At 44.8% G+C, this 15,268-nt stretch overlaps 1 protein-coding gene across 1 annotated transcript in view; it reads right to left on the reverse strand.

Moving 5' to 3' along the window:
- SPG11 (SPG11 vesicle trafficking associated, spatacsin) overlaps positions 1 to 15,268 on the reverse strand; it is a 1,688,331-nt gene that overhangs the window by 886,057 nt on the left and 787,006 nt on the right. Inside the window, exon 24 of the mRNA XM_069624201.1 lies at positions 2,837 to 2,945. Within this exon, the coding sequence (XP_069480302.1) occupies positions 2,837 to 2,945 (109 nt within the window). The remainder of the gene's footprint in view (positions 1 to 2,836; positions 2,946 to 15,268) is intronic.

The raw sequence follows: 15,268 nt of genomic DNA on the forward strand, positions 1-15,268 counted from the left end.
CCATGACGGAGGATGAGGAACAGTGAGATCTGGCGGAACTGTTAGGAACCAACATCTTCAGCTGCATCTTTTCTTCATATTTATTTACTACAAGAACTGCTCCTGCTCTTTCCTATCCAAGACACTAGCCCATTGACTTTGGCATAGGCCTATTGAACTGAATCGAGTCCTCTAGTGAACTACAATTATTTGCACTGCCTAAGAAAGTATTTGTGAATTATTTTATTACCTCGTGCCTTTGTACGCCTATTTAAAGTGCCTGAAATGCTATTTTGCTCCTATTTCAGGAGAGCCTAATTTACTCAGAAACGTATTGGTTTGGTACTGAAGTCTATTTGTGTATAATATTAAGTTGTCACCTTCTAGTGAATGTTTTCTAAATGATTGTGTAATAAGTTAATGTCTACTTGAACTACTGTGATTGTAAGACCTCTGTGTAACATCCTTGTACTGCTCACATTCCCTCTTGAGATAAGCCTGGCTGCTCAGCTCGCTACCAAAAACTGTGTAGTACAGACTTATTTCAAAGGTTGGTTTTGCTTACACCTGTAGTCCTAATTGTATGTGGTGGTCCCAGAGGGTATTGCATGCAATTCTGCATAACAAGGGGGATCCGGGGTGAACTGTGAGTCACCCGGGAAGGAATAAAGGGATCTGAGCCCGGCTGAGGGAGCTCGGGGTGAGCAGTGAGTCACCCGAGAAGGAATATTTCTGGAATCTTAAAATAAAGGGATCTGAGCCCGGCTGAGGGGGATCCAGGGAGAGACACCCTGAAACACAGAGTTGTAAGAAGAAAAGAACTTTCTATTTTGTTCAGTACATCAGGCCCTCAGAATCAAGAGACTTTGATGGAAAAGAGACATGGGCACAGAAGGTCCTGATGCTGGAATTGTAACTGTATCCTCGTGTCAAGATAGCCCAAGCGTGTGCTTGGCTCGAGTAAACCCGCCTTGCCCCGTGCTGAAAACATGGTGAAGGGAGGCCCACGGCCCGAACATCCAGACTTATCATTTTGTGAAGACTTCATTGTTTTTCATGAACATTAACCCACACTATTTGTAAACTAGCAGTAAGGATTGGCAATAGGTTTTTTAGTATAGGCCCTTTTCTTTTGACAAGACTCCAGAAGGACTGCATTATTATTTTATGGTTGTAGCTTGCTCCCATCTGTAGATTTAGGTTTAGAAAGGCATGTTTCTCCCCCCTTGTGAAAGTTCAATAAACCCCCTTGAACTGTGGTCACTTGTGTCTGTCTTACTTTGATACTTTGCCTTCCTTACATGGAGCCAAGTATCCTGTGTAGACGAGCAGCTGACTGAAGATCCGCGGTCGACTCCCGAAGAACCCCAGAATCCTTTCCTGTGATTGGCCCAGTGAAGCCCTGCTGTACTACCTGATCTGCGAAGGCCCTGAGCGATGCTTCATCCCCTTGAACTGGTGGGACGAGGATTTCAGCTGTCCTGAGCCTTTAGGAAGTAGACCTGGACCACCCGGTGGACTGACCAGCTCTCCAGTGGGCTACCTTGGTAGAATAATCGCTGTTCCGCTTTCATTGCCGATACTTCAGTGTTCATGAGCTCGTGCCACAAGTCACCTTCCTGCCAAGTTCCAGCTTCAAGGGATCCTGCTCTGGAAGGTCTTCTTCGACCGCGACTGGAGAGATGCTCGCCATTGTCGCTGTGCGGTGACCACCACTGGAAGTTGCTTCCCTGTGAGATGTCCAGAAAAGTCCTTTATCAGTGACTCCTGCTTGCCTTCTTTGCCAGGGGTTGCATTCTGCACCAGCAGCCAACCCGATAAATCCTCGGACCGACAACCCATAGACATCCTGCACCGGAACAAACAGCGGGAAACACTGCCTCAAGCGACCCCGCAGTCAGCCCATCTAGTCATCTGGGAAAATTGGAGTCAGGGGGGTAAGCAATTGCAATGCACTCACCTACCCTTGTTCACCTTAGAATACACTTTGGCTATTACATTCCATCGCTTTTTATTCATCAAATCTAAAAGCTTGTATCTAAAAGATAGGAGTATAATTTTACCGACCTGTAAGATTGTTGAATATCTTCTGGACCATGTCAGCACCACAAAACTATTCCTATATCAGTCCCCGCTCCTAAGAAGCAGCTTTGGGACTTTTGGGCCCAAGGACCCATACATAATAGGGATTGGATTTATAAAGTTAGGGTATAATTCTTGTGGACTACTTTTATTTTACTGCATCGCTAGTTACTTTCTTTTTGTTGTCTAAGTTATTGAATGCATTTCTAAAAACCAAAGGTCACTGTATATATGTTTGACTGAGTATTGTGTGATATTACTACCAGCTTATTAATTTCCTGTTGTGTGTTTTGAGCCTAGAATAAATATTGTTTTTTTGTACTTTCCTGTCAAATTGAATTATTGTGTGCTTCACTGTGTGGACCCATTGTGGACCCCTGATCCCACTCACACTCTCCTGACACTAAGCCTTGACCACTCTCCATACTTACCTTGATTGGGCTTGGCTAGCCTCTCAGAGGAACCCTGTTACCTATAACTAGGGTGGCCTCCTAAAATCTGTCCACCAGGCCAGATTCTAGAAATCCATCTTAACAAAGGCAAGTTACTCATAATAACTTTGAAACCAAATTAGGAAGTCCTGGTTCATTTAATGGGCAAGCATCTGATCATGGCTCTATACAGAGGTTCTGTCTTTTAGTAAATGGAGAAGGCGAGCTAACCCTAAGACTACCCTTTTGAGGGGAACATTCACCTACTCAGCCCTAATGTACTTTCAAGTAGCATCATTCGGTCCCTGTGCATGCAAATGCATATTCGAGACATGCCCACTCACCTGCCTGACCCCTCCTGTCGAAAGGTGTCCCAGAAGGTGCTCTCCAGCCACATCAGTAGATCCTGTGCAGCTTCCTGCTCTGTCTCCAGCAACTTTAAGAGCTTCTCAGCTGCAGAAAAGCAATTCAGATAAACCAGTTTCAGACACAACTCTGCAGTGTAACAGAGAAGCCTGGACGAATAGCAGCACAGCAAGATGTTAGGTACATTTGAAGACATTGCAAGGTGGATTACTGGATTATCAGCATTGCAATATAATGGGGATGCTTGCAGGAACCTGCAGTATAACTGGGAATGATAATAACAAGGGGGGTCGTGGGAGACTCTCTACCATACATGAGTCCTGGTTACAAGAGCCTTACCCAGAGTCTTTAGCTCACTATCTTTGCCCTGGGGCAGTCCAGCACCGAAATGCTAGGCAATTCTCCTCTGAACAAGAGTACCAACAGCAACCCCAGACACGTGTTTCGGTCTGGTTGAACCTCATCAGTAGGGTGTAGCTGTGCCTCTCTAAGAATAGTGAGCAAGGGGTCCACGTCTTGATTCCCCTAGTAACTTAGGGTGAGACCCAAATTTACTTGAAATATGCAAATAACATGGGGGGTCCCGGCAGAACAAAGACTGATATGTTCGGGATATTTCTTCTCTGTGAAAGATAGTGAGCTAAAAACTCTGGGTAAGGCTCTTGTAACCAGGACTCATGTCTGGCAGAGAGTCTCCCATGCCCCCCCTTGTTATCTGCATATTTCAAGTAACTTTGGGTCTCACCCTTAGTTACTAGGGGAATCCAGACATGGACCCTTTGCTCACTATTCTTAGAGAGGCACAGCTACACCCTACTGATGAGGTTCAACCAGACCGAAACACGTGTCTGGGGTTGCTGTTGGTACTCTTGTTCAGAGGAGAATTGCCTAGCATTTTGGTGCTGGACTGCCCCAGGGCAGAACAAAGACTGATATGTTTGGGATATTTCTTCTCTGTGAAAGATAGTGAGCTAAAGACTCTGGGTAAGGCTCTTGTAACCAGGACTCATGTCTGTCAGAGAGTCTCCCAGGACCCCCCTTGTTATCTGCATAACTGGGAATACTGCAAGGATAACAATGCAGGAATATCTTAGAGAGGTTTGCAGGGTTAGCAGCATTCTAATATACTAGATAAGTCAGCATAAAAAGGAAACTTGCAGGGATAATAGCATTTCAGTATAAGTAACCTTGCACATAAAGTGGCACTGTAGTAGTATAGAGAGGTGTTCAGAGACAGCAGAACTGCAGCACAGAAGGGAAGATGGTGTTACAGTATAAGAAAGAATGTGTGCTTAACAGTATTGTAGCATAAGAGGGATAGCGCTACTGCAGTGAAATGGGAAAGTGTGTAGCGTTTGCATCACTTTAGCAAAGTAGGGAAACGCGAGGATAGCACTAACACAGTATAAGAGGGGCAGCAGCATAGTGGCTTAAAACAGAAGCTTGCAGGTGGCGTATTGCAGTAAACCTGGTACAGCAGCATTAATGTATAATCACAAAGCTTTCAGAGACAGCAGCACTGCCCTATAGCTATAACACTGTGGTGTAACAGGGATACTTGTGATGATAGCAATATCTAAGGAGAATGAGGATCGCAGCATTCTATTATGATAGATCATTGCAGAATATGCTGAATGCTTGCAGGGACAGCAGCTTAATGGTAAAATAGGGACTCTTGTGGGGATGCAGCATTGCAGTACTATAGGGAAGGTTGTTGGGATGAAAGTATTGTACAATGGAAATATTTGTGGAGATATCAGCAGTGACGCAGAGTTAAGATGATCATCACTTCTCACATCCACTGAATTACAAGGGTTTTGTTGCGTTAAATCTGATCACCTTAACATTCTCTTAGCTAAAGTTTTTTCAGTGAATTTCAAGGGTTTGGCTATACCATAGCTTAGTCAAGGTCCACCAACCATAGACCTCCTACTGCAGCCACTGTACATGTTCCACCTATAGGTTGCCTTGGGGCCCACTAGCCATGGCCTTTGGCCATGCCCACTGTTTATTTTGAAACACTAGGTTTCTTTGGGACCCACTAGTCAAGGCCTTCAGCTTGTACATATTGCACCAATAAGTTTCTTTGGGGCCCGCTAGCAATGTCCTCCGGCCGTGGCCACTGTACAAGTTGCACCAATACGTCTCTTTGGGGCCTACAAGCCATGGCCATCATCCGTTGCTACTGTACAATATTGCACCAATAGGTTTCTTTGGGGGCCACGGCCTTTAACCCTGGCCACTGTACATGTTGCACCAATAGGTTCCTTTGGGCCCACTATGTATAAAATGTCTGTTTTTTTCACTCTCTTCCAATTATTCGCAGGATTCCCCCGATAATGGCAAAGAACTACCCATGTCTGCGGTATTCCCTCGGTATTCCTGCAATAATGCGGAAACACTTGAAAATAATAAACTCTTCCCTGCCCTCACATGCACTCACCAGGTGCACCTCTTCTCTTTCCATGCCCCCCCCAAATCACCTCAGCTGCTTTCTCCCCTCCCTGGCCCTCTCCCATTATCCCCTTTCACTCTTTGCTTCGTGTGACCGTTAGGTAAGATTTTCATAATTATGATAAATCTTCCTGACCTGTGTCAACCCCAGAACTTTTTGCTTGGACTTAACTATTTTACCTTGTCCCTAGATGAAGGGGAATCTTTTTCCCCCTCTGACCTAGTCTTTTACTGTATTTATGGGTGACCTTTTTATGTCTCGCCATAGTGTATAGCTGACGGTATAGTTTCATAACACTTTTGGGCTTAGGCTGGGTTGCCCCTTCGGGCTCCCCTGTTAATTTCTCTTTCCAATACTTGGGTGAACTACAGTTCCCAAGTAGCAAAGAGGGATTTTCATCCCCTTTACATTTTGTATAAGTGAGCCAGCACACCCCACCTTATGTGGAGTGCTGGGAGATACAATGTATCTATTATCCCCTTTCTTACTTACCTGGTAACATTTAGTTACAATTGCGAGTTTACATGAATGACTGGTGGCAGTGGTTTTACCTTTATGACTTTTAGTCATTTTTACTCGCAATCAACAGAGTGCGACAGTGTGTTTGGTGTGTTTTACTGACTAAATATTACAGCGTGTCCAGCTTTGGAAAATGTGCAGGTAAAGTCTGCTCTCTAACTCTATCCTTGCCTCTCCCTCAAAAGCCACTGGGAGCAGCGGAGCATGGTGGAGAGGGCGACAGAGTGTTTGGTGGCAGGTGGAGGATCTGGGAGCTCTGCCTCCTGGCTGCTGCTTGATCTAGGAGGGGGGTGAGAGGCAGGGGGGTCATCCCGCATGCTGCCTTACAACCAAAGTTGGGGTTCTGCTCTTCTGTGACTTCTATTCCTGCTACTTTCATCTACTTTCGTCTGGTATGTACTTTAAATACTGACTGGAACGCTGTTTGGAACTTTTAAACTCGGAGAGACCTACTGTGGGCTAGAGTCCGAGCTCCCCTGAACAAGTGCCCCAGAACAATTGTAAATATTGGAAAACTCATTGCGTTACAAATACTTGCGACTTGTGACCAGATTTGTGATTATATCTGAAGTTTGATTAGGGGCCGCTACTACCGCTGGAAATCTTGACAACTCTAAACCTGAGTTTGCTGTATATTTATTAAGCAGAGACTGAGGCACTGTTTTATTTTTTACGTGATCGGGTTTGTTTATTGTAGACGGAGCACCAGACAGTCTAAGCTTGTGTACACACTGCTGACCCTAGAGGGCTCGCACTGTTCTTGTAATTTTAAGTCCGGAGAGAGACTGCGGGCGATATAGCTTTTGATCTCACCGATATTGGCACCACAAGTAACAAGCCTCGGATTTCTGGCTAGTTTTTCTCTAAATCACACTTGTATGGAACAGAGGTTTGCTGAGTCAGGAGAGTGAATGTGGGCTATATAGCCTTTGAGCTCGCCGATTCTACTATCAAAGTAGTTTGAGAGTGAGGTCTGCACGTCTCAATTTTTCTCAGAACTCATAGCATCTTGTCTGCAGATTACATATAAAAGTCTTGTGCTATCACAAGGAAGCAAAAGAGAGCAACTATGTCCATTATTCCTGAAAACGACGGTGTGATTAATTCAGCTGTTGTCAATAGGGTTGTAAAACGAGTAAACTTAGCAGCGGGTGATACGGTCATGAATGCTGCCGAAGGGCAGGCCGTCTCAGAAGTGTCACACGTGCAGTCCATGTACAATGATCAAGGGCTTCAGGTCCCTCATTTGGATCCACAAGGGGCGGCAACCCCAGGCAAAATGCCTGGGGAGTTGGCTACTTCCACTGTGGTAGATAACATCTCTCACAAGGATATAAAGAGGAAGTTGCAGCTACATGGGATCACTCCGCTAGCTGGCCACAAGGTAACTGATTTCTATCCCTATACGGGTTCAAGTACAGGAAACAGGTGGTCTAAAGCACATGTGGCTAGCATTAGGTCTGATTTGGGTAATAGCACTGACATAAGCATACTGGAGCGTGCAGGGAATACAGGCTGCTTATCTACTGACGAGACCCCAAGATTCAAATTGGAACAAATTATAGCTGGTGGGAAGCGGCTGATGATGAATGACAGGGCTATGGAGGAAGGCATATCAGCAAGGGTGACTGATATCACTCCGGGCTCTCCCTCGCAATTACTGGAGCTGCTTTCCTCTAGTCATTTGACGCAAGGTCCAGACTGTAGTGATCAAAGATTATTGCATCATACGCTCAGGGAAACCGACGATCACATTAAGCTTACATCTCCCTCCATTTCGGCTCTTAACTATATTCTCAATGCTCAGGTCAAGTTATATGATAACATAAGGAATGAGGTTAAGGCCCATACACTCATACTGAGTCAGATAAATGTTAAAATTGACATGATGTGTAATTGGACTTCGCCTCTAAACATATTGTCCCTGTGATGTGCGATAAATCTGCTAGCATGAATGATCTAGATTTGCCTGTATGTCAAGTAAACTCCTCAGTTAATACACAACACATTGCGCACGAAAGCAACCAAATTCTGGCTGTTAGATGTTCCAAAAAGCCAAACAAAAATTTAAACATGGAAGTAGACAGCAATTGAGAAATAATTCAAGAAAAAATCTCCGAAATGTACATCTTAGTGATGAAGAACTGGAAAGAGAGGGAGATAGTCAGGGAGTCATTTGTGAAATAAACAAAGGCACGCATTCTTTAAAAATCTTCAGCAAATCAACATTGACAGAACTGGCTGCTGGGGCCTCATCCTGTATTGATTTAACTAAAATTGAGATGGGTTGTCAGTCTTCATCTATGAAAAATTGCACTAAGATTGTGTATAATAACAAGATGCCTCAGACCTAGCCCTCTCAGGTAACTTCTCAATTGCAAATGAGTAATCAGTCTCCCAGAGCCGCGCTACATGAAGCTCAAGGAAACTTAGTGGGCCCAGGGAAAACTCATAATATATCTGCACAAACGCCTAGAATGGGGGGACCAGATGATATCCTTCCGACAGAATTGGGTGATCTGGAAGGGGCAGCCACCCACTTACAGGAAGATGATAGGCCTACTGAGAAACCGTCCACATCATCATATGGCAGTGAAAATAACACAATAGGCAGATCGGAAATTGGCTACAAGTCCCCCACACTCCGAGCTAAAGAGAAATGGGCAAGTATCTTCAGTTGTTCAGTGCAAAAACAGACAAAAATGAGTCATTTCGAAAGGACAAATAAGAGGGAAAAGACGTGGAATACTAATGTCAGTCGTTCCCTGAACGATTTCTGAATAGACCAGCTTGCCCATTAGGGCCTGCGGGCCAAAGCGCATGTAAAGGAGTAACAGGGATCAGGACCTAATAATACAACTTCTTGACCTCCAGGTTGAAAGAAGCTTAGGACCAGATGCAGTTCTCATTGCTCGTGTAAACCTCGGGGTCCCAGACCCGTATTAAAAGGTCCAAGAAATTTGAATCTTAGGGGGAATGAAACCAAAAGTGAATGCACAATGTACTTCGAAATAAGAGGACACATACATTTGGATATTTCCCTTAATCGAGCATGTCTGTTGAGACTGGTGAATCAAATGCCTACTTGAGAAAAAATCTCAACTAGGGACATTGACTTTGTTAGTTTCCCCATGGAGTCCCACATTGACTTAGCAGAAAGGTGTTGGAGATCCGCTTTTGTGAAAAAAACTAGTTTTAATAAAAGTACTGAGTTCCTGAAATTTGGTTGTTTAGTGTACACAGAGAAGAGTGAGATTAAAACAGAGATTAAAACACTATTCATATCATGGGTGAAAATTGCCTGGCGACTAAGTCTGGCAATGGTCGAGAAAATAAAGAAAGGCTGGTAGTACGTCCCACAAGACATGGAGACATATCATGCCCATTGCCTACGATTAATCAAGTGGAAGAAGGGCTGTTGTGCCAACTGGTGAACCTCAAATAGAGAGAAATAGCTGGTACTCGGGATTACGAGAATGGTCTATGATACAGAGGGTACTAAAACTATTCAATTAGAATACCCAAGGTTTTAACAGCTTCATGAAATATGGGAGCGAAAACCATATGTTCGATACCCAAGATGATATTTACCAGGAGAAATGGCTTACCCAGAATATTTATCTCAATGGTTTTACAGTCATACAGTAGATGGCAACAAAATTCAACTGTTGGAGTCCTTCTGGCGCCCTATTGGCTGCCCTCAGAAATTCCATAATTAATGATGTAAGAATTATTTCTAATTATTTTCTAATTTCTGGTATTCTTGCGGTCGAAATTATAATATCTGAAAAGGGTAAAAGTTGGTTTGTGCTTTTGATAGATTTATAATGGAATAAAGCTTTGGTGGATTTGGATTGTTTCATTGATTACATTTCAGATCTTTTAGGCACTTGGTTCCTGACAAATGAGCAACACGTGATTATGACAGGTGATCTTAATTCTCAGACTTAAGCAGGGTACAGTTAAAAATAATCCCTTGGGTAAAGCTGTGAAAAAGTGGATGAATCTGCTGAAAGCCTTGATTTGTATCTAGCAAATGAAATTGTGGGAAAAGATCTGGAATGTCAAGTGACTTGGAAAAGGGTCTCTCAGTCATCCTGCATTGATTATGTTATAATTTTTAAAACTATGCTGGAAATGTGCAGTTATTTCCCAATCAGGAATAATTCAGTTAGCGACCGTAATATGCTGTTATCCACTTTTACGTTTGATGTGAAACAGCATCTATCAGAAGCCCATGTGACCCTAACAATTAATCCTACAGCCAATAGAATTCGGAAATTCACTAAAGGACGTGCCTCATTGATACGCAAATTAGAAAGCTATAAGATTGATTCCCTGACTTTCAAAGTGAAAAAAATATATTCTAAGTACTGTACATTTTCAGTTAAACCGCTGCTGTCTTCCTATATAAGAAAAGTCATCACTTCTTTGCAGATTAGAAATCGATCATTTATCAATTGACTTGCCCTGGCAACGACGGAAGGGTATATTATGGAAAAGAGTCTTTAATCTGCCACTCTATTCTCATGGCCTCCATTCAATATGAATTAGGGTTACTATCTTTAGAAGCATGGTTTCAATGGAGAGTTTTAACTATGATGGAGAACATCTATGCATCACCAAAACTGTCACTTTTTAATAGGCTTTTTTGCCAAATTGCAGGCACAGACTTCTGTGCTAATGTCTCTTGATGTTTTTACTGTAAAGAGTTTGGACAGTTGTGGGAAGTTGCAGGAGGAATTGATTAAGAATCCTTCAGGTGTTAAGAAAAGGCTGAAGGAATTGGACTGGATCAATACAATAAGTAAAGTGCGCAGCTATAAGTACCCGTCTAAGATGTCCCCAGTGGAAAAATCTCTTGGCACATTGCCTAAATACCTAGCCAAATTCCCCTGCCCTAAATCTCGAAATCACTTCCTCTGACTTCGCTTGAATTTGCTTCCCACTGGTGAAATGTTATACTCATGTGATAAAAATTGTGACATAACCAAAGCAATCTGATGCTATTGTAAGGATTCTGCGGCAATTCAATCACTAAAGCATATTTTAGTGCAATGTCCAATGCTCAGAGAATGCTCAGAGAAGGTAGAACTCGTTATCTGTGCCGCTTTTTCTGTCTTAGAGAGGATATTTCATATGATACTGTATGGAATACAGTGAATGCGGGTCATGAAGTGTTTTTAACTATGGAAGTAATTCGATGGTTGACTACCCTGGGTCTTATCAAACATTAATGCCAAGCTGTGTGGTTTTATCTTGCGTTTTATCCTTTTTACTATATTCTGTCATTTTTTTCTGTTTTTCTGTCGTAAATGATCTAATATAGATCAAGACTACATCTTATTGCACATAAGCACTTTATACGTTATCAAGCCTATTGTATGATGAATAGAATGTGAAATGTTGTAGGGAATGTACAGTTTTTGTCTGTCTATTACAATCTATGTGATCTAAAATGAGTTCAATGATGTATGATAATTGTGAAAGATCATAATTTTTATGATCATAACACAATAAAATAAAAAGATTCAGCCTAGGTAAGGCATAAGAGGGCCACCATTTTTCTAAAATGGTGGGCTCCTTCTTTTGCCATTTCTTGTGTGCTTACCGTTTCTGAGGTCTTCCCCTGCCATCCTAGGTGGGAATGACCTAAGAGGAAGCTTTGGTGGGAAGAACAAGTTACTTACCAGCTGGTAACGTTCTTTCGATTGGATGTTCCTCCAACGTATTCTAGATCTTTGAAATGTAATGTCCACAGCTGTGCACTTCGGAAACTTTTTCGGCGGACGTCGTCCTGCGTCAATGGCATCGTGTCGATGTCCCTCGAAGGCCTCCGCCAAGGGTGACATCACCGGATGTTATAAATAGGACACACGGTGCCTGTAGCCTCAGTTTATGTTTTTTCCTCCATAACGTGTGACACTAATGCCTGCTGGATTGCACATAGCCTTGCGGAAACGAAAGTTGCAATCGCATAGGAAATTCTCTAGAGGGGCAGGCTGGGAGGGCGATGTGAAATATGCTGGAGGAACATCCAATCGAAAGAATGTTACAAGTTGGTGAGTAACTTGTTCTTCGAATGGATTGCGTCCTCTAACGTATTCCACATCTTTGACAGACTCCCAAAGCAGTACCAGAAAATGGAGGAGGGAAAGGAATGTAGAGTACCCAATCAGATGGCAGAATAAAGAACCGCCTTACCACAGGCCATATCTGGACCATGGATGGTATCCAGGGAGTAATGTTTAACAAAGGTGTGGATAGAAGCCCATGTGGCTGCATCACAAATATTCCTTATAGGAACTCCCTGCTGCAGGACTCTGGAAGTAGCCACGCCCCTAGTCGAATGAGCTTGCAACCCTTCAGGAGGGTCCTTGCCCGCCAAAAGGTAATATTCAGTAATTGTGAGGATAATCCACCTGGACAAGGTCTGTTTTGTAACAGCCTGGACCAATCGGTGACCAGCATACCCCACAAAGAGTTGATCGTCCACTCTGACCCTGGACATCCTAGAAATATAAAAGCTCAGAGCTGTTACGCTCACCTGGACCCCACAGGGGTGTCGATCGGACCCGGACAGCTGCGGTCTCCTTCAACGTGATGCGTAGTGCAGAGAGGACTGTCTGGACTGGCCCGCCTAGTCTTGTCTGCTGGACCCGAAGAAGTATTTTCCTGCAAGTGGAGACAGGGATTAACCACCTGTGGGTTTTAGTGATGGCCTCCCAACTGTTCTCACTCTCCCCCACTAATCACCTCCGATATCCCCTTAGTAACCTCACCTTATGTTCGTAAAAGATGAGCTCTCCATCCTGCGTGTCTTGCAGGGGCACGTAGATACCAGTTACTTCACTGGTTTGAAGGCGTTGGGAGAGTTCCGGTAAGTATTGACTCTGAAGTCCCTGGCGGATTGGTAAGTATCAAGTTCAAAGAGTTCAATGTGCCCGATGTTCACTCTTGTCCCCTTCCTTCCTTAAATTGCAACTGAGTTTGTGAGAAGGTCTCGTAGCTGCTGCTGGCGTTCAGGTAAGAGTCTGTGTTACCCAACGCTGTCTGGTAACTATTGCATGCGTTAACGTGTTGTTTTTCTCCCTTTATACAGATGCGGCATATAAAAATGTGGAGAGTTATGGAATAATACCGCCGGTGGAAGGTCTATGGTGGTAAGAGGTTGTGTTTGTTGATTCCCTTGGCTCACCTTGGTTTTTCTTGTGTCCCATAGGTGCCGGATTACGGCGAAGAAATGATGGAGACAGTGCCAGATCGAAAGATGCTGTGAGAACTGGTGAGTATGGCGCCGTGCTGGAGCTGGCGAAGCGACGCGTGCAGGACTGATGTACTTTCCAGGTCCGGAGATGAAATGGTTCCGGAATTAGGTGAGGAATTTGAAATAAGTTCATTTTTCTAACCTTGTCTTTTTCTTCTTCTTTATTCTAGGAGCTCCGGATTCGAGGCGGGCGTGGCAGAAGACTGGATGCTGGCTGCAGGCACGCGGGCGTGGCAGAAGACTGGATGCTGGCTGCAGGCACGGTGAGCGTCACGCTGCTGGATGCAGAATAACGCAAAGCATGTGCTGCTGTTCGGGTGTGGTTTAAATAGCCTCCAAAGTAGTTCCAGGTAAGAAGTTCCCTAGAGCCACGCCCGAGTAAAAAATAGTCCCTGTAACAAAATAGTCCCATCCAGGCCTCATGTAGGATTGGACTCTTTTGCAGCATGGTCTGCATCAGGTAAGTAAAGTCTATGAGCCTGGCGCCTATGGCGACAGGACTGATTTCTATGATGAGCCTGGCGCCTAAGGCGCCAGGACTGAACCCAGACAGCCCCTAGCCGGGGCTGCTGAGGTTTAAACAAATGTCTGGATGCCTGCTCCCGGAGCTGAAGGCCTTGGTCCTGATGCCCAGGGGTAGGCATCATGACAAGAGCTCTCCTACGGTCCAACCTATGGAGTCGCTCCTCTTCCTTACCAGGATGAGGAGGATAAAATGAAGGAAGAACCACTTTCTGGCTCAAATGAAATTCGGACACTACCTTAGGTAGAAAGGAAGCACGGACCCTCAGTACAACCCGATCCTTGTGTAACACACTAAAGGGCAGCTTAGATGAAAGTGCCTGCAATTCATTCCCTCTGCGTGCCTGCAATTCACTCCCTCTGCAAGCGGAAGTCACCGCAACCAAGAACACTGTCTTGAAGGACAATAATCTCAAAGGACAAGAGTGCAAAGTTTCAAACGGAGCACCCATGAGAAATTTCAAAACCAAATTCAGATCCCAAACCGGCACATGGAAAGTGGACGGCGGGAACACATTAGTGAGTCCTTTAAGCATGTGAGAAATCAAAGGAATCTTAAAGCAAGAACATTCTTCAGACGAACGCTTGAAGATAGACAGTGCTGCCAGGTAACCCTTAATGGTACCCACTTGAAGGCCCCTGTGGGCCAAAGAAATCAAGAAAGACAACACCACAGGAATGGAACACTGAAAAGGATCAACATTTTGTCCTCTGCACCAGTCTCAAAACTTACGACAACAGCAACGGTACATGGATTTTTGTTGCCAGCCTCCTGGCCCAAAGCAACACCACCATCACGTCATCCGGGAGGTCCCAACCCTTATACCTCAACCTTTCAGATACCAAGCATGAAGGTTGTGAATCCTGACCTCTGGATGGAGAACCAGACCCCCCCTGGTGAAAGAGCAGATCCTCTCGGTAGGGAAGACGACGTGGAGGGCAGGTGGACATTTCTAGAAGGTCTGGGTACCACGCTCTCCTGGCCCAATCCGGAGCAATGAGTATCATATGGGATCCGAACCTCCGTAACCTCCTTAGCACTGGAGGAATGAGGGGGACTGGAAGAAACGCATAGAGCAATGGGAATGACCAATCCACTACGAATGCGTCTCCTAAGGATTCTCTCAGAGGAAATTCCCTCGAGCAGAATCTCTCGCACTTCTGGTGGGCACTGGTGGCGAAGAGATCCACTTGTGGGGTTCCCCAAAGGGAGAACATCTCCAGAAGGACTTCCTGAGCCAACTCTCACTCGTGAGAGACCGTGCTCTGCCTGCTCAGAGCATCTGCCGCCGCATTTTCCTCTCCGGCCAGATGAACTGCCAAGAGCGAAATTCCCTGCTGGATTGCCAAGAACCAGAGCTGCATTGCCTCTCTGCACAACGGGAGTGACCCTACCCCCCCTTTTCTGTTGAGGTAATGCATGGCCACTGTGTTGTCCGTCATTATCAGGACACTCTTCCCCCGCACAGACGGCAGAAAAGCCTTCAGGGCCAGCCTGATGGCCCTCAGCTCTAACAGGCTGATGTGGAGTTTGGACTGTGGAGTTTGGACTCTGACGGAGACCAACGACCGTTGGCGGTCAAGTCCTCGGCATGAGCTCCCCATCCTGTGAGGGAAGCATCCGTCACTACATTCACCTCCGGCCAT

Source organism: Ambystoma mexicanum, chromosome 11, assembly GCF_040938575.1.
Source record: "Ambystoma mexicanum isolate Mex_15411 chromosome 11, UKY_AmexF1_1, whole genome shotgun sequence".
Lineage (NCBI taxonomy): Eukaryota > Metazoa > Chordata > Amphibia > Caudata > Ambystomatidae > Ambystoma > Ambystoma mexicanum.